The sequence below is a fragment of the Furipterus horrens genome, unplaced genomic scaffold (assembly GCF_987537825.1).
Source record: "Furipterus horrens unplaced genomic scaffold, mFurHor1.1.pri manual_scaffold_5, whole genome shotgun sequence".
In the NCBI taxonomy this organism is placed as follows: Eukaryota; Metazoa; Chordata; class Mammalia; order Chiroptera; family Furipteridae; genus Furipterus; species Furipterus horrens.
This window is the reverse complement of record NW_028327175.1, coordinates 122115566-122141489: the sequence shown is the minus strand read 5'-3', so window position 1 is coordinate 122141489 and position 25924 is coordinate 122115566. Positions and strand designations below refer to the sequence as shown.

The following is a 25924-nucleotide window of genomic DNA, read 5'->3' as shown; positions in this document are numbered from 1 at the left end:
AATATAGACATCACACTAATTCACTCAATTTGCTTTTCTATGTATAATATGGGTATAATCCCCTCTCACTGGGTTATGTGCAAATCAAGTACCATGACAATTTGTTGTAGGTGCTCAATTATAACTGATTACTCTTTAATTCTTGAATCTAGCAGCAGGTGCCACCCTGCATGTTAGGAGGAATTCAGGGCCATCTTGATCATGGCCTTGGTCCATTCTGGGACTTTCAGTCTCCTCTTTGATGTAAGTGAATTGGGAGAACCTTGACCAGGGTCCAGGATCACAGTACAGTATCTTCTGAAGCAGATTCAGAAGTATCCCTTCACACAGGAAAATTCTCAAAGTTATCTCTAATGGCCATTTCCTGGTTCCCTCCCTGTTATCTAACCTCACTGCCTTCTCTAACACCTCCCCCATTTCCGAGTCTTTGAGGGCCAAAGTAGAAACATCAGCCAATACCGCCAATCAATCTCAAACTCAGCTAGGAACATACAAAAGAATCAGAAATATATTGAAAACTTTACTAGAAATATAGAGAAAAAAATGAAACGGTCTCAAGAGACTTCCCCTCTCTCTAGGATGGATATACAGATAAACAGATGGAGCTCCTAGGTTTGATGGGGCTGCTCCCTAATCCACTTCCTCCTCTTCCAGGAACAAGGCATCCAGCTCCTCCAGCCGCTGCTGCAGCAGGGGTCCCACATCTGGGCTGGGGGTTAGGTTAGGAGTAAGGGTCCTGCCAGCTGCAGCCCGGACCCCACGAGATGGCCGCCGGGATCGAGGAAGACTGCTGTCCCGAAATTCTACAGCCCGCCGCAGTTTCCTTGAACTAGTCAAAATCAGAGTCCCGTTGCGTTCCCGGGGTTCCTCGAAGATGGTCTCAAAGGTCCTAGACCAGGCAGGGAGGTGTGCTGGTTACCAGCATGCCCCCTGGTTTTAGCCTTCCCTCTTATCACCCTCAAGCTTTCAAAGCTTCTCACCTCCTGGTTGTAGGTGACTGATAATTCTTATTGGTGTAAATTTCTTCCAAGCTGAACTCCTTCTTGTTCAACCTGGGAGCAAAGAGCAGAGGCCTCTAAAATACCTGGAGCCAGTAGAGCCTGGATAACCAAGGCCTGGTCTGCATTTCAGTTTCTGGGATATGCCAGGTGCCAGGAGTACTGCCTGAGACACACAGATAGTTCTAAGCACAAACCACATCCAGAGCAAATTGGACAGTGCTCCCTGAGAGGAGACAAAGCCATACTTCAGGGAATGTGAATCTACATCTGGTTGGCCAGGGTAGCTGCATACACAATAAGCATTCACCTGATTGGTCGAGGCAGCCCCATTGGTGTAAGGTTTAGTTGAGGACGAGCCAGTGTCCTGCGTATTCTAAATCGAGAAACCTTTCCCATGGTCTGCAAAAATGGGGCCGAGGGTAAGAATGTAGCATGGGCACAGGCTCCCACTAATCTCCTCCCCCTCATCTGTACACCTACCTTGGTCTCAGGGTCTGAAAGCACTTGGTCCTCTGAGGCCTGTGTTTCCTTCCCCTTGGTTGAGCCCAACCTACAGAGAAGGCCAAGGCTCAGGGTCAAACAGTGTTCACAGTAGTATCCCCAACTCCTGCCCACTGGATACTAGGGAAGGAGGCTAGACCTGGACTGTGGCCAGGGATTTAAGGGTTTATTGAGAGCACTACCTGGGTTCTGCAGGTTCAGAGAAGGAGGAGGAAGTGGATGCAGTGGATGAGCAAGATGTGATGAGGGGAGGAGAGCCTCCCACTCCTCCAAGAGGGAAGACCTCTTTCCGGAGACAGGGTCGAGGGGGTGGCGGTGGTGGGGTTCGAGCCAACTCTCCACTACCCACAGTATGCCGCCGAGGCCGTGGTCGGCTTGGGTGGTGTGAAGCAAGGGGCCAGCTGCAGGTATCTGAGCCAGGAGGCCCCAGGTCAGGGCAGGAGTGGCTTCGGCCCAGAGATGGCTTAGGGAGAGATGCTGGGGGATTGTGGTCTTGAGCTCGCCACTGGTGGATAGGGGGGCGGGGACTGACAGGTGCAGTACCCTCAGTAGCCCTGGACTGCTCAGCCTCTGAGATGGCAATCTTCAACTCCAACTTCATGGGGGGAGATGGGGGCGGGGGCTGTGGGGCTTTGTTGGGTGTGAGGAAGATGTCAGCAAAGCTTTCCAGCTTGGAGCGAACGGAACGGAAGAGGGGGGCCAAGCCCCAGGGACTGAGGCGGGGGCGTAAAAGGCTGGATGGCGGTGGGGTCGATGGGGCTTCCAGAACAGGATCTGGGACTGAGGAAAGGAGAGGGTCACAGGTGGGCATTCCTCAGCTGCAGGTGTCTAAGCCCCAGTTTAGTAGCTTTAGCCCTTCCCCAAACACTAAACTGCCCACAGAGGAAGCCCATTCCTAAAAAAAACTAAGCCCCAAATTTAGGAGTTGGACATCAGGCCTCTGAAGTTGAAATCCCATCTTTACACACCAAGCTCTGCCCTGGGAGGGGAGTTAAGCCCCATCCCCACCTCTGCATTTGACAATTCTAAGCTCAGCTACAATTTTCCAGAGCCCCGAATCTCATCCATCTATCTCAGTCCTTACCCGGTGATGAGTTCTCCAGAGGGTCTGCAGGCAGGGCAGATGCCTGGAATGGGGCTTCCAGGTCCTTGGGTGGAGGCATTGTCTGGTGAACCATCATCATGGATTCAGCTCTGGGGCGAAGGGGCAAGGTAAAGACTGGGGAAGCTTCCAGATCCAGATCCCACCTGAGCGAAAACCTCCTCTTCCCCTTAAGGCTATTGAAGGTGCTACATGGAACTGCTGAACAAGAAAATTCTAATGCCTCTAGCTCTGGCTGCCTGGACAATGGTTGTTGCCTGGACATCTTGATAATTCCATCCCCAGCCCTCTCACCTTCTCGCTGGGATGATGAAGTCAGGAGTCTTGTCCATGAAGCCCTGGATATAAACAGGGGATGTTTGTGGGTAGGCAGGGAAGCCCCCTATAGCCTCCTTAGCTTCCCACACCCTGACTCTCTGTCTCCAGATACCTGCTTGGGTACACACCAAAAACTTTTTCATGTAGGTCTTTGTTCAAGCAGTGTCTTCCACCTAAAATGCTGTCCTCTTTGCTCTGAGCAAAATTTACCCCAGACTCAACTCCCCTACACTTGTCTTCTACCCACACTGGAGTGCCTGGCCAGCTGCACCCCTGATTTCCTTATGGGAAATTCCCATACCTCAGCTGGGGGTCTGGGACTGGCAACATCTTCTAGCATCACCACCAGAGTGGGCTGGGGGGTCCGATTCACCTCTTGTGAAGGGCACCCCTCTGGGCCAGGGGTTGTTCTTGATTGATGCCTCAGGGTGGAAGAAGACTGGTGGATGCGGCTCAAGGGCTCTCGGCATAAGTGCAGTGGGTAGGGAGGCCTAGAAAGGGAACACAAAAATAAGAGGGGCTCAGCTGTAGCCCTAGCTTACCCCACACCCTGCCTTGCTCACCTGGCCTGTGACGACCACACATCCTGTCGGGATGGCAAGGTGGGTGGCTGGTTGTGGACAGAGTCCCAACAGTTGTTGCACTGCCATGGAGTAGAGGTCTCCTCTTGCGGCACCAGGGGGACCTAGGAAAAGTATCAAGAACAAGGTGATGGAATGAGGTTGGAGGGGACAGGGCCCCCCTGTGCCTAAGTGTTCTATGCCACAAAGGTGACAGAGATCATGGCTAGAATTCCCTCAAGATCTCCAAAGAGGTAAGTCAAACTGAATTGAGGGCCACATAGTGTTCTGAGCTGCTGTGAGGGACCTGGGTAGTCTCACCCAGGCTATTTGAAGGAATGAAAAAAAAAAAGGTGACTTTGGGTTAGTTACTGCCCTGTTTGGGGCCTCAGTTTTCCTCTGTGCAATGGAGCCAATGATCTCAGTTCGTGTCCTAAGGATTGCCTAGAAGTTAGGCTAGGAAAAAAGCAGAAGGGTTTCTCATACTTAAAGAGTTGTAGGGATGTGGTTCCAGTACAACATGGTTGGCTGTGGTGAATGGGCACTGGAGACCCCGCCCAATTTGAGGTTGGAGTCAAGCAGAACTCTAGAGTTAGGAAGGCTGCCTGAGTGATGTGTGTGAGAATGAGGTGTTTGGACCTCAATTATCCTCACTACTGATCTGGCATGATTGGTACTGAGGAGGGACATGCGGGAGAAAACAGCCTCTTAGTTCAGGAGGCTCACCATATGGGCAGCCATGACATCTTCCAGCACCACAGCCAGGACCCGCCGAGAGGCCTTTTCCAAGGGTGAAGGGACCACCGGGGGCTGCAGCCTTGGCCGTTTTGGGCTTCTGGCTCTCCATAATGCTCGAGCTAGGGGCTGGCGGCACAAACGTGGCTGGCCAGTCGGACTGCAAGATGAGAGAAGCAGAGGACGGTCGCTTAACCCTGTCATTGGCTTTGTGGTTTCCCCTGTACAGTCGCCAGGCTCCCCGTTTCCCGAGCTCAACACAGGCTGGCAGGGTGCGCTCTCACCTGGAGTCCCCCGGGAAGTCCATGGGGGAAGCGGCGGCTCCGGGGATTCCCTGGGGGATCCCAGGCTGCAGCCTGGGGTGGGAGTGGGGAGTGGGGAAGTGAGGGCCAGCCCTTTCCCTGGGGCTCCGCCCTTCATGGTAGCCCGCAGCTCTCGGTAGCGAACGAGCCGGAGACCTGGGGTGCGAAAGGGCGCCCCCGGGCGGCTGTCCGGAGTGGGCGTTTTCCCGCCGCCACCGCCGTGATCAAAGGGTCACTTGTGCCTTGCTCGGCACTTGCTGTGAGAACCTGGATTGCAGCGGCCCCAGTTCTCCCACGTCCTGAGCCTCCTGGGGCCTTTGTCCCTGTAGATTCCGCCCTGAGAACCACCCCGGGATCAGCTGGGATCCCAGTACTAGGAGGCTCAGTTTCCGCCCGATGCAGGGGCGACCCCTATCCACTCCCAGCGAATGGCCGAGGACTCCGAAGCAATATACCCACACACCGACGGTTTCTCCTCCCACCAGATCCCCTAAACTGGATCCAAGCGGAAAGATTCCTACAGCGCGTTTCCTCCAATCAGACGCCGCGGGAGGATCCTCCTCTCCCTGTAAGCTTCGGCTCTGCAAAGCTCCACTCAAGGGCGGCCCGAGCTTGAGCATCCCAAACTCAGTCAGGATCCCCGGGGATCCACCGTCCAGCAGATAACCCCTCCACTCCAATCCCGGGAGGTCCCGCCCACAGACCCCCTCCCTCCACCCTCTCCGGATCCCCGCCCAGCGGTCTCCCCAGCCCGGGTCCAAAAGACTCAAATGTTTCCTTCCCTCCCTCCTCCCGCCTTTTCACCAGCCGCTCGGCGCCCTCCCCCGCGTTCTGCTCACCGCCGCCTCCCGCCGCTCCTGGGTCTTCGACGGCTCCCACCTGCGGCTCCTTTAAAACCAGCTTTACCCAGCACTGCCCAACCGCTGAAGGCCTTCTTCTCGGAGCCTCCGGGAAGTGTCCAATCGCCGGCCTGCGTCTTCCTGGGTGATGAGAAAATAAGTGAAGCCACCTGGCAGCCATCATCCCTAGGGGCATGCAGCCAAATTGGGCAGCACCGCCATTGTGGTTGAGGGCAGATATCGCTGCCCTCAAAAAACCAAAGTGAAGCGGCTGGTGTCACCTTCTGATGGCCAGGCAGTGGCGGAAGACTAGGCCAAGTTTCTTGAGCTATTGAGACAACAGTAGTGAAGCTAGAATGCCGCCACGTTTTTTAAGGGCATCTTCCGGTTCTTTCGCTTTTTGGCCAATCAACGTGAACTGCGTGCTAACGATATGTGAAATTCCCAATTTCCTAGAGAGGCCCAATAGAGGCGGGTTTCGGTATCACCCTGGGAACCTCAAATGGGTTCCCACCTCTCAGGCAAATTTTGGAAGTGGGTGGCGAGGGCCAGAGACTAGAGTAGGTGCCTCTTCCGGCTCCGTTGCGTGCGTGGGGTCCTGGAGAGACTGAGCAGAGCCAAAGTGGGGAGGAGCCTGGAGGCACTGAGCTTCACTTTACCGGAGTGTTGTGCACCTCTTCCAGGATAAGTAGGGGTTTCTGCGGCTCGTGCACACGTCTCAGTAGAGGAACGTCATTGCAGGAGATCAGTAAGCACCTTGGCGCGCTCAGTGGCGTCCAGCCGCTTTCCTTTGTGTTCCAGGCTCCCAGGAGCCCTCTTTTAAGACTGGTATGACTGATGGGGCCTGTAAATAGGCCTTAATAGTAAGGGATCAAGGATGTAATCCCGCTGCTTTGAGAGATTGCATTATGGAACCTTTACCAGGAGCCAGGCTGTTAGTGGGGAAGAAGTAGATAAGTCCTGCCTTATTGCGTTGTGAAGGCGCTCTCCCCCTCTAACCAAAGCCCGTGCCTCCACTAGTTCTCCTTCCCCGGGATTCCGTGGTCCAAACCAGTATTTTCTTTTTCTTTCTTTCTTTCTTCCTGTCTTCTTTCCTTCCTTCTTTCTCTTCCTTCCTCTTTCTCTTCCTTTCTTTCTCTTTTTCACTTTCTTTTTCTTTATCTTCCTTTCTTTTCTTTCTCTTTCTCGTCCTTTTCTTTCTTTTTCTTTCTCTCACTTTCTTTTAGAGGAAGGGAGAGAGAGAGAGAAACGTCAAAATTTTCTGTTGTTGTTCCACTTACTTATGCATTCATTGGTTGCTTCTTGTGTGTGTCCTGACCAAAGAGAACCCGCAACCTTGGCATATCTGGACAATGCTCTTATCAACTGAGCAGCCTGGCCAGGGACAGTACATATTTTCTTGATACAAGAGAGCCTTAAGCCCTGCTGGTGTGGCTCAGTGGATTAAGCACTGGCCTGGGAACCAAAAGATTGTTGGTTTGATTTCCAGTCAGGGTGTAACAGTGTGGGGGAGGGATCCCTAAAGTTCTCACAGCTTATGGTTTTGGGGGTGGGGAAAGGAGATAATACAGCTTTTAAGGTACTTTGCGTATCTATGGCAAGCTGGTAACTAGATAACAGCTGTGCTGCAGCCCAGGGCAAAAGGGCAGATGATATGCCTAAGATACTAGCCTTTCCTGAAGGGAAGCTATGCTACCCCCAGGTAAAAGGGCAGGTGATAAGCTTAAGATACTTCTTCATAACAATGAAGTATGCTGCTCTGGGTCAGCATTTAAAATTAGAGAGAGCCTTGAGGATAAAAGTAGAGAAGCCACAGGGTCTGAAAGGGTGTAGATGGGAGTCAGCTAGGAGGTCTGGTGTGTAGGAGAGAGAGCCATGATGTAGCAGTTAGGCAGCTTTGTAGGAGAGTTTGTCTGCCATGAGAGAGGGCCATACAGGTGGAGTGAGTAGAGCGGAGAAGAGGAAGAGTAGCCATGAGGAAGGAGCCATAAGCCAGAAGGGGATTTAGCCAATCTGCCGGTAGTGAAATAGCAGCTATGCAGTTTGTAGTCAGGATTCAGCCATGTGGCCTGGGCTAGTAGGAAAGCAGGCATGCTGTTGCTTTGATCATTCTGTTCCAGCTGACTCCGAAGCCACCAAGGACTCTGCCTTGCAGACCTAGACTTTGTCTGGACTCTTGGAACTCGGGACATTTGGAAAGGACACTCTCTTAGGACTTGTGCCTTTCCTGGACTTCACCATGATCCAGTGTAACATCGCACACGCTTTCCTGGACTATAATATGAAGACTGTTGACAACCTACCCCAGAACCTGAAGGAGAAAGCTGACAGATAAGGAATGGGAAACTATTGGGCTTGGTTTTGGCTTATAGCCTTTTGGGGAGCAAAGAAGTGCTGGGTCTTGTGGGAGAACAGGGCTCTTAGCTGAAGTGCTCCCAGGTCCCCCAAGGTTGGAATATTGTAAATAAAGACCTGTTTTTCTCAACACTAATTGTTCGGTCATACACCAAGGCACTACCTAAACAAGCCCTGCTTTACTTGGTAACAAGGGCATATGCCTGGGTTGTAGTTCAGGTCCCCAGTTGGGGGCGTGCTTCTTTCTCTCTCTCCCTCCCTTCCACTCACTCTAAAAACTAAATAAAATTTAAAAATACAAACTGTAAAAAAAGAGAGAGAGAGAGCCTTAAGCCTAGAATTCTTGGCCTGAAATGAAGGTGCCTATCCAGGCCAGCATAATTCTCTCTTATGGGAAGTGACTGGAAGGGTGCTAATTGCATTTGAGGAGTCGTTGAAGTGACTGGAAATGGGGCAACTGCCAGGCAAATCGCCAGAAGCCCTCTCTGAGCCTCGCACCACAAACACAGCCACAAAGCAGTGAAGTGGGTTGCCCCACCCTGGCAATTACCTAAGGCTCTGCCTCACACAATTTACAGGTGCCTTTACTACAAAGGCCACACTGCTAAGGGAGTCCACAGCAGCTCTACCTAATACACAGAAACAAACACAGGAAGGCTTCCAAATTGAGTAGGCAAAGAAATATTACCCAAATGAAAGAACAGAAGAAACCGCCCCCCCCCCCCCCAAAGAACTAAATGAAACGGAGATAGCCAACCTATCAGATGCAGAGTTCAAAACACTGGTGCAAAGGATGCTCAGAGAATTCATAGAGTACAGCAAAAAACATGAAGAAAGAAATGAAGGTTACACAAAGTGAAATAAAGAAAAATATACAGGAAACCAACAGTTAAGGAAAGGAAGCTGGGATTCAAATCAATGATTTAGAACATAAGGAAGAAAGACATTCAACCATAACAGAAAGAAGAAACAAGAATGCATAAAAACAAGGAGATGCCTAGAGCCCTCTGGGACAACTTTGAATGGACTAACTTCTGAATCATTGGGGTGCCAGAAGAAGAAGAGGAAAAGCAAGAAACTGAAAACTTAATTGAAAAAATAATGAAAGAAAACTTCCTTAATTTGGTGAAGGAAATAGACATACAAGTCCAGGAAGCACAGAGAGTCCCAAACAAGCTAGGCCCAAAGAGGACCACACCAAGACACATCATAATTAAAATGCCAAAGGTTAAAAATAGAGAATTTTAAAAGAAGCAAGAGAAAAGCAGAGAGTTACCTACAAAGGAATTCCCATAAGACTTATCAGCTGATTTCTCGAAAGAATCTTTGCAGGAAAATAGGGACTGGCAACAAGTATTCAAAGTGATGAAAAGCAAGGATCTGAAACCAAGATTATACAGCAAAGCTATCATTTAGAATGGAAGGGCAGATAAAATGCTTCCCAGACAAGGTAAAGCTAAAGGAATTCATCATCACCAAGCCATTATTAAATGAAATGTTTAAGGGACTTATTTAAGAAAAAGAAAATCAAAACTATGAATATTAAAATGACAACAAACTCACAACTATCAACAACTGACTCTAAAAAACAAAAACAAGCTAAGCAAACAACTAGAACAGGAACAGAATCATAGATAGGGAGATCATGTGGAGGATTATCAGTGGGGAGGGAGAAGAGGGAGAAGGGGAAATGGTGCAGGGATTAAGAAGCATAATTTGGTAGGAACAAAATAGACCAGGAGGCGTGAAGATAGTATAGGAAAAGGAAACACCAAAGAACTTACACGTAGGAAAAATTGGTACTACTGTAACAGCATAATCAATAAAATATACTTTTTAAAAAAGTAATGACAAAAGATATGGAAAGAGCAGTCAGTAAGAGCTGGTGTGGAAAGTGGAAACTCTTCAATCAAGGACTCATTCAGATAGCTCTCCCAGGACTACAGTGGCTCTCTGTAATGACCTGCTGGGTCCTCTGGAATTCCGTGATGAAGATTCTGGTCGAAGTAGGCAGCATCTCTTTCAGCTAGAGGTGTTCTCTCCCCCTGGATAGGGACTGACTGCATAGTACCTGAGAATGTTCCTTGAGGTTATGGTTGGAGATCCTTCTCAACCTTCATGAGTTATGAGGCCCCCCTGTAGGCTCTGATTAATTGCTTAAATATACAGGTACTTCCCAGGCCCCAAGACAAGAAAAATTGCCAGATCTGAGTTTTAATTCTCTAGGTCCTCTAAAGAACTCAACACCAAGGGCAAAGGGAGTGATCTTAAAGAAAGGGCCTGGAATTGAGCAATCTGGTAGGGAGGGCCCAGCCTGGGGCACTGGAGTTCATCAAACTGAAGTCCAAGGTAGAGTCTCATGTGTTGGGCCCCAGCCCAGGCTAGCACCTGCGAGTCTTCATAGCTTCAAGTTCTTACCTCTGCCCTGTTTGTGACTATCATTTCAATAACCCCTACCTTACCCATCACCTATGTACACACTCTAGGTTGTGACCAGAGACCCTATACAGCCTCCAGTAGGGCAGGTGATGTGGCTGGAAATTGGCTGTTAGGGCAGATCAGTGTATCATTCTTCGGGAACTCTGGGCTCCTTTAGATTCTGGGCCTCCCACCTGCTTAACTGTTCCTTGGCTTCAGTAAAATGAAAACAATAAATCCTGCCATGCCTATCTCAAAATAGACTTGGAAAATCCAGATAAGTGAAATCTGAATGTGCCTGATAAATGTCTCAGGCTACATGTAAGAAGAGCATGATGAAAACTGCCTTTTCTTCCTCTCAGAGTGTCCTATGCCTTCTAGTTCCCAAGCCAGCTGCTCTGCTCAGTACCTTTCTCTGCAGAGGTCTGTAGCCTGAGCTCCAGATTAGCCAGGTAGGTTGGGTTAGGATATGGCTTTAGGGTATTGAGATGAGTTCAGTATTGCTACTCTGGTTTGCATTGACCATTCAACAAAAAAATTCCAGTGCCTCCTATATGCTATGTCCTGGGGATAGACAGGTGTCTGTCTCTTAAGAGTTTGGAGTTTCCATCCCTATATACAAAAGTGCCGCCCAGGCTCAGAGGCTCAGTTGGTTGGAGAGTCATCCCATGCACCAAAAGGTTGCGGGTATGATCCCCAGTCAGGGCACATACCTAGGTTGCAGGTTCAATCCTGGTTGGGGCGCATAAGGGAAGCAACCTATATTTAGTTGTTGTTTTTTTAATTGTCATTGGCTCCGCTGATTTCCTCTGCTTCAGTCTTATCCTGAAGTACTCAGTCCAGCCAGGTGTCAGCACATTCCTGCCCAATTTAATTCCCTTGCTGTGGAGTTTGGGTTTTTTTCCCTCACCCAAAGACGTATTTATTGATTTTAGAGAGAGGGGAAGGGAATGAGAGAGAGAGGGAAACATTGATGTGAGAGATACGTTGTTTGGTTGCCTCTCTCACACACTCTGACTGGGGACTGAACCTGGCACCGAGGCATGTGCCCTGACCAGGGATCAAACCCGCATCCTTTTGGTTTATGGAATGACTCTCCAACCAATGGAGCCACACTGGCCAGGGCTGAGGAGCTTTTAAGACCCACGTTTGAGGGCTTTTCCCCTCTGGTCAGCTACTTCAACTTGTTACAATTTTTATTTATTTGAGAAAGCTAGTACTACCCATGGTCTGCCTCTATCTCTTCCCCAGTCTAGAGTCACCCAACACTAGTTCCATCTTTACCTTCTTTTTTTATTGGGGTGATAGGCAGGGGCTAGGTTTTGAGGAACTGAATGGTAAAGTGATAGGACTTATTGGAAGGATGTCAGGGAAGGGGAGAAAGTTTGGAGGTTTGAAGAGAAAGTCAAGAAGGGTGAAAGGAGCTGCCTGTCTGAAACAATGATATGTCACGGTGGCAGTTACCAACTTATTATCTCTCAGCTCTAAATGTATTCTTTTTACCTGCTCTGAAAATGGATCTGGGCCCTTTAAATATTTTTTCTTTACCAGCTAGAATCATTAAGTTTTGTCAAATGGGGAGACATGGCAGAAAGAAAGGGTTTTGCTTTCTGGTTCCAATGAGCCCTATTCGTAGGTCTCTGCAGTGCAAGTGGTGTCCCCAGCTGCCAGCTTCTCCAGTGCCAGGTTCCTGCAGGGCATAGTGGCCAACAGCATCCAATGGCTGGCAGCTTCCCTGGCTATGCCCCTTGGACAGTTTTGTAGTAGAAGTGCCTCTAGTGAGACACATCCCTGTGAACGGTTTCCCCTGACACCCTAGAGGGAAGATTTCCAGCAAGTTACACTGGAGTGGCATCCCAAAATGTCTGGATGTCAGCCCCAGGGAGGCCCAGGTACATGCTTTTTTTGGGGTGCTGTATCTCAGCCTGTGGGGTAGTGGCTGCTCCTTACTTGCTATCCTGTAATCTTTATAATTCTCTTTACTTCTTACCATCTGTAGTGGGAAGAATTGTATCCCCCTGCCAAAAAAAAAAAAAGGTATATTCAAGTCCTAACACCTAGTTCCTACAACTGTGCCCTTATTTGGAAATAGACCTTTTCAGATATAACCTATGAGGTCATACTGGGTTAGGGTGGAGTCTAATCCAATGAGTGGTGTTCTTGAAAGAAGAAGGAAATTTGGACACAGGCACATGGAAAGAGAATGCCATGTGAAGACAAACAGAGACATCCAAGAAAAATGTCATGTGGCAACAGAGGAAGAGAGCTGAGTGATGCATCTACAAACCAAAAACTGCCAGAGATTGCCAGCAACCAGCAGAAGCTATGAGGATTCTTCTGAGGATCTCAGAGGGAGCATGACCCTGCTGATATCTCGATTTCAGATTTCACGTCTCCAGAAACGCAAGTGAATAAATTTGTGTTGTCTGAAGCAATCACCCAATTTGTGGTAATTTGAATTTGTTATGCAGCCCTAAGAAATCAATACACAATACAACCCTTCATTTCTCTAATTCCCAATTATAGTTGATAATTCTTCTTTTTAAGTATATTTTATTGGTTATGTTGTTACAGTAGTTCCAATTTTTTCTCCTTTGCTCCCCTCTGCTTAGTACACCCCCCTTCCCTCCAGCAATCCCTCCCCCATTAGTTCATGTCCATGGGTCATGCATGTAAGTTCTTTGGCTTCACCCTTTCCTATATTATTCTTAACTTCCCCCTGTCTATTTTGTACCAACCAATTATGCTTCTTAATCACTGCACTATTTCCCTATTTCTCCCTCTTCCCCTTCCCAGTTGATAACCCTTCAAATGATCCCCATACCTATGATTCTGTTCCTATTCTGGTTTGTTTAGTTGGATTTCGTTTTCATTTTTTAGATTCAGCTGTTGATAGTTGTGAGTTTGTTGTCATTTTAGTGTTCATAATTTTGGTCTTCTTTTTCTTAAGTAAGTCCCTTTAACATTTCATATAATAATGGCTTGGTGATGATGAACTCTTTTAGCTTTACCTTGTCTGGGAAGCACTTCATCTGCCCTTCCATTCTAAATGACAGCTTTGCTGGATAGAGTAATCTTGGTTGTAGGTCCTTGCTTTTCATCACATTGAATACTTCTTGCCAGTCCCTTCTTGCCTGCAAAATTTCTTTTGAGAAATCAGCTGATGGTCTTTTAGGCCCCCTTTTGTAGGTAACTCTCTGCTGTTCTCTTGCTGCTTTTATGATTCTCTCTTTATCTTTAACCTTTGGCATTTTAATTATGATGTGTCTTGGTGTGATCCTCTTTGGGCCTAGCTTGTTTGGAACTCTCTGTGCTTCCTGGTCTTGTATGTCTATTTCCTTCACCAAATTTGGGAAGTTTTCTTTCACTATTTTTCAAATAACCTTTCAATTTCTTGCTTTTCCTCTTCTCCTTCTGACACCCCTATGATTTGGATGTTGGCATGTTTAAAGTTTTCCCAGAGGTCCCTAAGCCTCTCCTCATTTTTTTTTTTTTCAATTCTTCTTTCCTTATTTTGTACTGTTTGACTGTTTTTTTTTCTTCCTTATGTTCCAAATCATTGATTTGAATCCCGACTTCCTACCCTTCACCATTGGTTTTGTGTGGATTTTCCTTTGTTTCACTTAGCATAGCCTTCACTTCTTCCCTTATGAGTTTGCCATATTGAAGCATATCTGTCAAGCCTGTCAGCATCCTTATCACTAGTGTTTGGAACTCTGCATCTGTTAGGTTGGCTATCTCCTCGTTGCTTAGTTCTCTCACTGGAACCTTAATCTGTTCCCTCTTTTGGGCCATACTTCTCTGTCTCCTCATCTTGACAGGCTCCTGTATTTGTTTGCCTCTGTGTCTTAGGTAGAGCTGTCACTCCTGTTATGTTTAAGGGGCGGAGCCTTAGGTATTTGTCAGTACAGGCGACCCGTTTCACCACGTTGTGGTGCTGTATGTGGGGGAGGGGTCTGAGAGGGAACAATGCCACTTCCTCAGCACTTGCCCCTTTTCCAGGCACATCTCCCACTTCCGCATAGGACTGGCACCTCTCTAGCTGTTGCCCTGGCCATCGTTCCCAGAGTGGGTGGGTCTACAGATGTTCTAGGATCGTGGGGGCCCTTTAAACAAGCGGACTCTGCTAAGAGACCGGCTGTTTCTTCCTCTGTGCCAAACCCACTGGTTTGCACAGTCAGAAGCAATGAGGCTTGATTTTCCCCGGCGCTGGGACTGGTGAGGAGCTGGGAACGCTACTCAGATGTCCCTCCAACTTTTTAAAACATGTAACTGCACTTTCCACTGGCCTGCTGCTGCCGCCACTGCTGCCACCACCACACCACGTCCTCTCCACCCCTCATAACTGTCTAGATGAGCATTTCTTCTTTATATCTGAGTTTGTTGGACTTCCATGCAGCTTGATTTTCTGGAACTTCTGGTTATCTCTAGTTTTGAAGTAGTTGTATTCCTTCTTAGTTGTGGAGGGAGACCCATCGTGTCTGTCTAGGCCTCCATCTTGGCCAGAAGTCTGATCATTTTTTATATTGATCTTTTCCTTGTTGAAATTATTATGTAGTTTCTCTTCTGACAGGACCCAGAATTATACCATTACCAACAAAATACTAGTGTTTCAGCATTAAATAAAATGGAATATCTGAATCTTGAAAGTGCCTACCATGCCCTGGCTGGTGTGGCTCAGAGGACTGAGTGCCACTGTGGACCAAAAGGTTGCCAGTTCAATTCCCAGACAGGGCACATGCCTGGGTTGCACAGGCCAGGTTTCTCTCCCTCTCTTTCTCCCTGCCCCCTCTCTAAAAATAATAAAATTTAAAAAAGAAAGTGCCTATGTCAATTGTTATGCAGACACTTCAGAAGTAGGCCTTTTTGAAAGAGGCATAAAATCTACATTGCAGACATATTCCTCAAAGACATTCAAATGCTCCTGTCACACTTGAGAAAAGAATGACAAATGAGTGCAGAAGGTACCTGTGAGGACAGCTGGCTTGACTGAAATGGAAGAAGTTGAGCAGGATAGATGCCATGCTGTCTAAAGGCAATTCCTAATATCCATGGTTTCAAGTGGAGGCCAGCTCCAGACAACACTAAGAAAACAAGTCCAGGTAGAGGTTTCTGAAAGTGATTGTGTCTGATGTTAGAGACTGGGAAGGCAGAGGGACAGTGGTACTCAGGGCTTAGAGTGGCAGTGCTGAGGCAGGAAGGTCCATGACACACAAAAAACAGATACACAGCTATGACCTTTTGTGCAGAGAAAGAGGGCTAAACGTGGCATGGCAAAGGCCCATGGTGGTCAAAAAGGCTCTAAATATGGGCTGAAGTGTCCATGTATTTGTTCAACACATTTGTTGAACTCCAGTCATGTGACAGACACAAAATACTGTAGTGAACAAGACAGTGAGAATCTTGTTCTCAGAGTGAGACAAGTGCATAGTGAGAAATGCTAAACTCAACTTATATATGGTTTCCCAAAAGAACTCATAAGAAGAGCTAGAGAAAGAGAAGAACTTCCCAGACAAAGTGATGAATAGTCTGAGAATTGAAGGAAAGGGGGTCAGGAAGTGGGACTGCATAGGTCATCACAACTGTGCAAATAAAAGACTCAGAGGGCAAAATTCAGGAGGCTTCCAATAATTTGGCCATCAACCTATCAGAAATAATGCATGCCTTTTAGAATACATATTTTAAATGCGACTTTTACTATTATGAAATAAATGAATAAAGAAATAACTCATTTTTTAAAGTTCTGTGTTAAAAAATCAATAAACCCTTACTATGATTTAAAGGACAAATAAAGTAATTTATTTAAAAATGTATCCAGCCCTGGCTGGTGTAGCTCAGTAGGCTGGACATCATCCTATGAACCAAAAGGTCGCCTGTTCAATTCCCAGCCAGGGCACGTGTCTGGTTGAGGGCACTTGAGAGGCAGCTACTGATCAATGTTTACATTGATGTTTATCTCCCTTTCTTTCTCCCTCACTTCTCTCTAAAAATAAATAAAATCTTTATTTAACAAAAACAAAAATGTATATCCAATAGTATTCTATACATAACTTAGGATAAAAATTATAACTACTGGCAACAATATGAATGAATTTCAAGAAGCAGAAGAAGCCAGACACACACACAAACCTGTATGATTCCATTTGTATTATGTTAAAAAAAGAAGAGACAACACTATAATGTTAAATATTGGACTAGTGGTTACCCTTGGGGAGGGTAGTGACTGGAAGGCACATGAGGAGAGCGTAGGGTACTAGAAATGTTTTGGTTTCTTGATCTGGGAACTGATCATGTGAGTGTGTTCATTTTGTGAAAGTTCATTGAGCTTATACTTAGGATTTGTACACTTTTCTGTATCGTTTATTTAAAAAATATGTAAATAGTGTATATCTCAATATGTAAATGTTTGGGTGGGGCATGGCCTTAAGATTTAGTGAAGTGGTCATACTGAATTAGTCATATGCTTTCACCTATATATAGGATTTCTGTGAATATAGCAGCTACAAACACAGATGGGTTGTCTTAGTGATTCAGATTCAAGTGTGACCATCTTTGTGACAATTTTCCAAAATGGCAAACAATTCTTGGTAAAGTTCCAAACAATCATTTAAAAAATATATTTTATTGTATGCTATTACAGTTGTCCCAATTTTCCCCCCTTCACTCCACTCCACCCATCAAACAGTCTTGGTAAAATTCCAATCAATTTTTTTTTTAAAGCTATCTGTGGCCTTCTGAGTTAGGAATCAACTTCTAGAGAGGCCATCAGGCCCTTCTACAGCCTGGCTCCACCTACTTTAAAAAATATATTTTGTTTACTTATTCTTAGAGGAGAAGGGAGGGAGACAGAGAAGGAGAGAAATATCGATGTGTCAGAGAAACAGACTGGTTGCCTCTCATGTCCCCGGTTGGGGGCCTGGCCTGCAACTCAGGCATGTGCCCTGACTGGGAATCAAACTGGTGACCTTTTGGTTCACAGATCAGTGCTTAATCCACTAAGTCACACCAGCCAGAGCAAAGTTCCAGTCTTTTTTTCAATTTATACAGGTGCTGTCTTTCTGGAAGAATCAGGATTAAAACTGGACTTATAAGTTGTGTTCATATATAAAATGAATTTAGGTTCTATACTCAAATAACCTGTTTTCACCTAAATGAGTATCCATGGGGCATTCTAAAAAGGGTGGAAGACAATTTTTCATTTCTTTTTTTTAAATTAAAAAAATATTTTTGTATTTATTGATTGATCTTTGGAGAGAGGACTTGAGAGAGACAGACAGACATCGATGTTGTTGTTTCACTTATTTGTGTATTCATTGGTTGATTCTTACATGTGCCCTGACTGGGAATTGAACCCGCAGTCTTGGCATATTGGGATGACACTCTAACCAACGGAGCTACCTGGCCAGGGTTCTTTTTATTTTTCAATTAGTTAGCATTCAATATTATATTAGTTTCAGGTGTACAGCATAGTGATCAGACATCCATATAACTTACACAGTGATTCCCAGATAAGCCTAATACCCAACTGGCACCATACATAGTTATTACAGTATTGACTATATTACCTATGCTGTACTTTACATCCCCGTTGCCAGTTTGTACATCTTGATCCCTTCACATTCATCACCCTGCTCCCCCAAGCCCTCTACCTCCTGGTAACAATCAGTTTGCTCTCATTAGTATCTATGAATCTTTTCTGTTTTGTTTATTTATTTTGTTTTTTGGATTCCACATGGTATTTGTTTTATTCTGTCTGACTTATTTCACTCAGCATAATACTCACTAGGTCCATCCATGTTGTCGCAAATGGTAAGATTTCATTCTTTTTTTATGGCTGAGTAATAGTCCACTATATATATGTACCACTTCTTTAACCCATTGTCTATTGATGAACACTTATATTACTTCCATATCTTGGTTATTGTAAATAATGGTGCAATAAACATAAGGATACATATATCTTTTTGAATTAGTGTTTGGATTTCTTTGGATAAATACCCAGAAGTGGAATTGCTGGATAATAAGGTAGCTCTATTTAAAATTTAAAAAAAAATCCTCACCTGAGTATATGTTTATTGATTTAGAGAGAGATAAACATCAATCAACTGCCTCCTGTATGTGTCCCTACCAGAGACTGAACCTTCAGCCTAGGTATGTGCCCTGACTGGGATCGAACCCACAGCATTTTGGTGTATGGGAAAATGCTCCAACCAACTGAGCTACCTCACCAAAGCAGCTAATTTTATTTTTATTCTTTTGTTTCTTTGTGTGTTGTTTCTTCTGGAGAGTTCTATTTTTAATTTTTTAGAAGACTTTATTTATTTATTTTTAGAGAAAAGGTGAGGGAGGGAGAAGGAGAGTGAGAGAAGCATCGATGTGTGAGAGATACATTGATTGGTTGCCTTTCACATGCACCCAACTGAGAACCTGACCCACAACCCACATATGTGACCTGGCTGGGATCAAATCAGCTACCTTTCGGTTCACGAGCCAGCACTAAATCCACTGAGCCACACCAGCCAGGGAGTATTTTTAATTAAAAAAAAAAGTGTTATTTATTGATGAGAGAGAGAGAAACATCAACTTGCTATTGGACTCATTATATGCATTCACTCTCATATGTGCCCTGACTGGGAGTCGAACAATGGTGTATCAGGATCTAACTCCAATCAACTGAGCTACCCGGCCAGGGACTACTTTTAATTTTTTGAGGAACTTCCATACTGTTTTCCATAGTGGCTGGACCAATTTGCAATCCCACCAACAGTGTACTAGGGTTCCCTTTTCTCCACTTTCTCACCAACGCTTGTTTGTTGGTTTATTGAAGATAGTGATTTGGACAGGTGTAAGGTGATAGCTCTTGCAGTTTTAATTTTTATATCCGTAATGATTAGTGATGTTGAACATCTTTTCATATGTCTATTGGCCATCTGTATGTCCTCTTTGGAAACATCTCTATTCAGGTCCTTGGCGCCCACTTTTTACAAAAATATTTTGAACTCTTAACTGTTTTGTTTTTTAAAGATTCTATTTATCCATTTCTAGACAGAGGGAAGAAAGGGAGAAAGAGAGAGAAACATTGATGTGAGAGACATCCATTAGTTGCCTTTCATACACGCCCCAACCGGGGACTGAACCCACAACCCAGGCATGCTCCCTGACCCAGAGTTCAATTGGCAACCTTCTCTTTGCAGGATGACAATTAACCAGCTGAGCCATACAGATCAGGGCTCCTCTGCCTATTTTTAAATTAATTGTTTGTTTTCTTGATGTTAAATTGTATGAGTTCTTTATATATTTTGGATATTAACCCTTTATTGGATGTAACATTGGCAAATATGTTCTCCTATTTTAGATTGTCTTTTCCTTTTATTGATGATATACTTTACTGTGCAAAAACTTTTTAGTTTGATGTAGTACCATTTGCTCATTTTCTCTCTTGCTTGAGGAGATATATCAGAAAAAAATATTACTAACAACAATGCCAAAGAATTTACTGCCTATGTTTTCTTCTAGAGCTTTTTTGGTTTCAAATCTAACATTTAAGTCTTTAATTCATTTTGAGTTTGTTCTTGTATATGGTATAAGAAAGAGATCTAGTTTCTTTTCTTTCTTTCTTTTTTTCTTATTTTTGCTTGTACCTGTCCAGTTTTCCCAACACCAATTATTGAAGAGACTGTTTTTTTAAAGTATATTTTATTGATTATGCTATTACAGTTGTCCCAATTATTTTCCCTCTTGCCTCCTCTGCCAGGTACCCCCCCTCCCTCCAGCAATGCCTCCCCCCACTTAGATCATGTCCATGTATTGTGCATGTAAGTTCTTTGGCTTCTCCATTTCCTATACTATTCTTAACCGCTCCCTGTCTATTTTGTACCTACCAATTATGCTTCTTAATCCCTGCACCATTTTCCCATTTCTCCCCCTTCCCCCTCCCAGCTAATAACCCTCCAAATGATCCCCATATCTGTGATCCTGTTCCTATTCTGGTTTGCTTAGTTGGATTTTGTTTTTGTTTTTTAGATTCAGTTGTTGACAGTTGTGAGTTTGTTGTCATTTTGATGTTTATAGTTTTGATCTTTTTCTTAAATAAGTCCCTCTAACATTTCATATAATAATGGCTTGGTGATAATGAACTCCTTTAGCTTTACCTTGTCTGGGAAGCACTTCATCTGCCCTTCCATTCTAAATGACAGCTTTGCTGGATAGAGTAATCTTGGTTGTAGGTCCTTGCTTTTCAACACATTGAATACTTCTTGCCAGTCCCTTCTGCCTGCAAAGTCTCTTCTGAGAAATCAGCTGATGGTCTTAGAGGCACCCCTTTGTAGCTAACTCTCTGCTTTTCTCTTGCTGCTTTTAAGATTCTCTCCTTATCTTTAACCTTTAGCATTTTAATGATGATATGTCTTGGTGTGGTCTAGCTTATTTGGGACTTTTTGTGCTTCTTGGACTAGTATGTCTATTTCCTTTGCTAAATTTGGGAAGTTTCCCCTTGTTATTTTTTCACATAAGCTTTCAATTTCTTGCTCTTCCTCTTTTCCTTCTGGCACCCCTATGATTTGGATGTTGGCATGTTTAAAGTTGTCCCGGAGGTTCCTAAGCCTCTCCTGACTTTTTAAAATTCTCGTTTCCTCATTCTGTACTGTTTGACTGTTTTTTTCTTCCTTTTGTTCCAAATCATTGATTTGAATCCCAGTTTCCTTCCTATCACCATAGGTTTTGTGTGGATTTTCCTTTGTTTTATTTAGCATAGCCTTCACTTCTTCACTAATGCGTTTGCCATACTTAAGCATATCTGTCAAGCCTGTGAGCATTTTTATCACCAGTGTTTTGAACTCTACGTCTGTTAGGTTAGCTATCGCCTTCTCTTTTAGGTTGGCTATCTCCTCATCGCTTAGTTCTCCCACTGGAACCTGGATCCTTTCCCTGTTTTGGGCCATACTTCTTTGTCCCCTCATCTTGACAGGCTTCCGTGTTTGTTTGCTTCTGTGTCTGAGGTAGAGCTGTCGCACCTGTCTGAATGAGCACTTCTTTATATCTTTGTTGTACTCCCATGCAGCTCGATTTTCTAGAACTTCTGGTTGTCTCTAGTTTTGAGGTAGTTGTAGTCCTTCTTAGTTGTGGAGGGAGACACAACATGTCTGTCTATGCCTCCTCTTGGCTGGAAGCCTAATTCTTCCTTTTTTAATTCTTAATGATAGCTTTGCTGAGTAGAGTAGTCTTGGTTGTAAGGTCCTTGTTTTTAATCACTTTGAACACCTTGTGGAAATCCCTCTGGCTTGAATATTTCTGTTGAGAAATCAGAGGACAGTCTTATTGGAGCTCCCTTGTAGGTACCTCACTGCTTTTTCCTTGCTGCTTTTAAGATTCTCTTATTGTCTTTAACCTTGGCATTTTAATTATGTTGTGTGGTCTTCTTTGGGTTCATCTTGTTTGGGATTCTTTGCATTTCATAATCTCGTATGTCTAGGTTCTTCACCAATTCAAGGAACTTTTGAAGTTTTTCATCTGTCGGTATCTCTCGTTTCCTTCCACTACTCTTAAAATGCAAATGTTGGTACATTTGATGTTGTCCCAGAGGTCCCGTAAGCTATCCCCATTACTAAATTCTTTTTTTCTTTCTGCTGTTCTGATTGGGTGTTTTCTGCTACCTTGTCTTCCAAATCGCTGATTTGATCCTCTTTTTCATCTGTTCAGTTGTTGATTCCTTCTAGTGTATTTTTCATTTCAGTTATTGTTGTTTCCTTTTTTTCACTTCTGACTAGTTCTTTTTTATGGTTTCCATGTCTTTCCTTTGTGTTTTCTATCTCTTTGTTGAAATTCTCACTGAGTTAATCTATTGTTCCTCTAAGTTCATTGAACATTCTTTAACCAGTGTTTTGAAATATGTATCTGGTAGATTGTCTCCTTTTTATTTAGTTCTTTTTCTGGAGTTTTGTCCTGTTATTAAAAAAAAAAAAAAAACACTTTAATTTAATTAATTTATTTATTTGCGAGAAGGGGAGGGAGGGAGAATGAGAGAGAGAGGGAAACATCAATGTGTGGTTGCTTCTTGCACACCACTAACTAGGGACTTGGCCAGCAACTCAGGCATATGTCCTGACTGGGAATTGAACCTGTGACCCTTTGGTTCTCAGGCTGGCACTCAATCCACTGAGTCACACCAGCCAGGGCTTTCCTGTTATTTTAACTTGGGACATGTTTGTCTCTCACTTTGGCCACCCCTCTGTGTTTGTTTCTATGTATTAGGTAGATCTGCTACATCTCCCAGTCTTGGCAGGGTGGTCTTATGTAGGTGTCTTGTAGGGTAAAGGGGTGCAGTCTCCCCTGGCCACCTGAGCAGGTGTTCCAGAGGTGTCCCTTTGTGGGTTGTGTATACACTCCTGTTGTAGTTGAATCTTAATTGCTGTTGGTACATCACTGGGTGGGGTTGACCCTCAGACTGACTGACTGTGAGGACTGGCCATGACCACAACAGACAAATTGCTATGTAGTTGCTGACCCAACAGATTTGCCCCAGTGGATTCCGGTCCCTATTGAGATCACCCTTTGGATGCACTACTTATGGAGCTAATCTGGAGGTGCTCTGTTCTGGCTGATGCTGGCCACCAGGTGTGTTGATTCTGAGGCCCATTGGAAGGGACTCCATTGCAAGCCAAGGTTAGCTGCTGCTTGTGCCCACCCTCGGCCACCTAGTAGGAGCTACAAAGCTATCTGCAGTTGGTAGCTGACTGTGTTGGGCCCAGAGGCATGTGGGAGAGGCCATGCTGCAAACCAAGGCCAGCTGATATCAGTGCCAGGCATGGGCTGCACAGCAAGAGGCACAGGGCAGTTCAAGGCCTGCTGCCATTTTTCTGGGTCCTGTTGACCTTTGAGAGTTTTTAGGAAATTCTTGCATGAGCCAAAACCACCTGCCTGTGTGGAACAGCTGCTGAAAAGTCCTCAGGCAGTATGAGAGTTTGGTGTAGCAGGGTTTCGGGGAGACACCAGGGTTGGGTAACATGGTATTTACCATGTTAATGCAGATTCAGATTCGGTGCTTGTCTGCATCTGCACACACAAGCTGTTGGGGAGAAGGACTCTACAGAGGAACAATGGTAGCTGCCCCTTCAGTCCTAGCCCTGGAGCCACACAATTCAATTTCTCCCCATATGTCCCTCATGCCTTTCAAGCTGCCAAGGGATTGTTATTCATTGGACAGGACTGTCTGCTAGAAGAAAATGACAGAGTGTTTTAATGACAAGGTTAGCATGATTTGAAGAGAATTGTCTTAGTGGAATAGAGAAACAGAAGCATGGTTGGAGTGTATTTGTGTGAGCAGGGCCACACATTTGCATCCTAGGTGGGACAGGTGATGAAAAAGCAGATGCAGTCTAGTAGCCAGTGACAGAAAAGCAATGAAGCACACATGGAACAATAAAGTCATGGCAAAGTGTAAGAATCAAAGGAGAAGGTGAGGATGTAGGAGAAATGAAAGAGCAATTATACAACCCATTGCATTCTCCAGCCCTGGAAGGTCATGGAGAGGACAAAGTAGCAATCATCCTCTTTCCATCTTGAGAAGGAAGTTTCGTGAAGGAATGAAGGGAACAGCGTCTTTTTAAATTTTTTATTTTTTATCAATTTTTAATGATTTTTTAAGAGAGAGATGGAGAGTTCCACTTACTTATGCATTCATTGGTTGAATTTTTTAAAAATTTTAAGTGTATTTTATTGATAATATGTTACAATAGTTCTGATTTTTTCCCCCTTTGCTTCCCTCTATCTAGTACTGCCCTTCCCCCAGCAATCCCACCCCCATTAGTTCATGTCCATGGGTTGTGCACATAAGTTCTTTGGCTTCACCCTTTCCTATACTATTCTTAACTAACCCTCCCCTGTCTGTTTTGTACCAACCAACTATGCTTCTTAATCCCTGCACCATTTCCCCATTTCACCCCCTTCACCCTCCCAGCTGATAGCCCTCCAAATGATCCCCATATCTATCATTCTGTTCCTATTCTGGTTTGCTTAGTTGGGTTTTGTTTTTATTTTTTAGATTCAGTTGTTGATAGTTGTGAGTTTATTGTCATTTCAGTGTTCATAGTTTTGATCTTCTTTTTCTAAGTCCCTTTAACATTTCATATAATAATGGCTTGGTGATAATGAACTCTTTTAGCTTTACCTCATCTGGGAAGCACTTCATCTGCCCTTCCATTCTAAATGATAGCTTTGCTGGATACAGTAATCTTGGTTGTAGGTCCTTGCTTTTCATCACATTGAATACTTCTTGCCAGTCCCTTCTTGCCTGCAAAGTTTCTTTTGAGAAATCAGCTGACAGTCTTATGGGAATTCCTTTGTAGGTAACTCTCTGCTTTTCTCTTGCTGCTTTTAAGATTCTCTCTTATCATTCGTCTTTGGCATTTTAATTATGATGTAGACACATACTTGGTGTGGTCTTCCTTTGGTCTAGCTTATTTGGGACTCTCCATGCTTCCTGGACTTGTATGTCTATTTCCTTAGCCAAATTTGGGAAGTTTTCCTTCACTATTTTTTCACATAAGCTTTCAATTTCTTGCTCTTCCTCTTCTTCTCGCACCTCTATGATTTGGGTGTTGGCACTTTTAAAGTTGTCCCAGAGATTCCTAAGCCTCTCCTCATATTTTTAAATTCTCATTTCCTCATTCTGTACTGGTTGACTGTTTTTTTTTTCCTATATTTCAAATCATTGATTTGAACCCCGGCTTCCTTCCCTTCATCATTGGTTTTATGTGGATTTTCCTTCATTTCACTTAGCATAGCCTTCACTTCTTCCCTGATGCATTTGCTGTACTCAAGCATATCTGTCAAACCTGTGAGCATCTTTATCACCAGTGTTTTGAACTCTGCATCTATTAGGTTGGCTATCTCCTCATCGCTTAGTTCTTCCACGGGAACCTTGATCCGTTCCCCCTTTTGGGCCATACTTCTCTGTCTCCTCATCTTGACAGGCTCCTGTGTTTGTTTGCCTCTGTGTATTAGATGGAGCAGTCACTCCTGTTATGTTTTAAGGGGCAGAGCCTTAGGTATTCGTCAAAAGAGGGTGACCCCTTTCACCACATTGTGGTGCTGCATGTGGGCGAGGGGTCTGAGAGGGAACAATGCCGCTTGCTCAACACTTGCCCCCTTTCCAGGCACTTCTCTCACTTCCTGTATGAGACTGGCACCTCTCTAGCTATTGCTCTAGCTGTCACTTCCAGAGTGGGTGGGACTGCAGGTATTCTAGGACCATGGGGGCCCTCTAAACAAATGGACCCTGCTGAGAGACTGGCAGTTTTTTCCTCCACCCCAGCCCCCACTGGTTTTCACAATCAGAAGCAATGAGGCTTTGTTTTCCCAGGTGCTGAAACTGTGAGCTGTGCAGTCTGCTGTGGTGCTGGGAGCACTTCCTAGGTGACCCTCCCTACTTTTTTAAATGTGTGACTGCACTTTCCACCAGCCAGCCACAGCCACTGTCGCTACAGCGACTGCCTCCACACCACGTCCTCTCTGCCCTAGTCCACCCTTCCTACCTGTCTGTATGAGTATTTCTTCCTTATATCTTTGTTTGTTGGACTTCCATGCAGCTCGATTTTCTGGAACTTCTGGTTGTCTCCAGTTTTGAGGTAGTTGTATTCCTTCTTAGTTGTGGAGGGAGATGCATCATGTCTACCTCCACCTCCACCTTGGCCGGAAGTCCTAAGATACATGTTAAGTAGTAGCAAAGAGCTTAGTTCTTAGATCCATATCCAGATATATTTTCCAGAAGTTAAGCATTACCCAGATATCTTCCATA

General features: G+C 44.9%; 1 protein-coding gene and 1 long non-coding RNA gene across 2 annotated transcripts; one reads left to right on the top strand and one right to left on the bottom strand.

Annotated features, from left to right (window-relative positions):
• Window positions 1-507: 507 nt before the first annotated feature.
• Window positions 508-5460, bottom strand: PRR14 (proline rich 14). Its single transcript, XM_090277615.1, is given in 13 exon segments — window positions 508-632; window positions 634-889; window positions 981-1052; window positions 1309-1400; window positions 1482-1551; window positions 1685-2282; window positions 2587-2696; window positions 2899-2942; window positions 3224-3413; window positions 3486-3607; window positions 4209-4377; window positions 4502-4573; window positions 5359-5460. Coding segments are annotated over 12 exon segments (1770 nt in total). The 5' UTR covers window positions 4525-4573; window positions 5359-5460; the 3' UTR covers window positions 508-608.
• Window positions 5461-5776: 316 nt separating this feature from the next.
• LOC150009674 (uncharacterized) lies at window positions 5777-7843 on the top strand. The gene is made up of 2 exons (XR_016511194.1): window positions 5777-6106; window positions 7479-7843. It is a non-coding gene; the product is annotated as an uncharacterized LOC150009674 (long non-coding RNA).
• Window positions 7844-25924: the final 18081 nt, after the last annotated feature.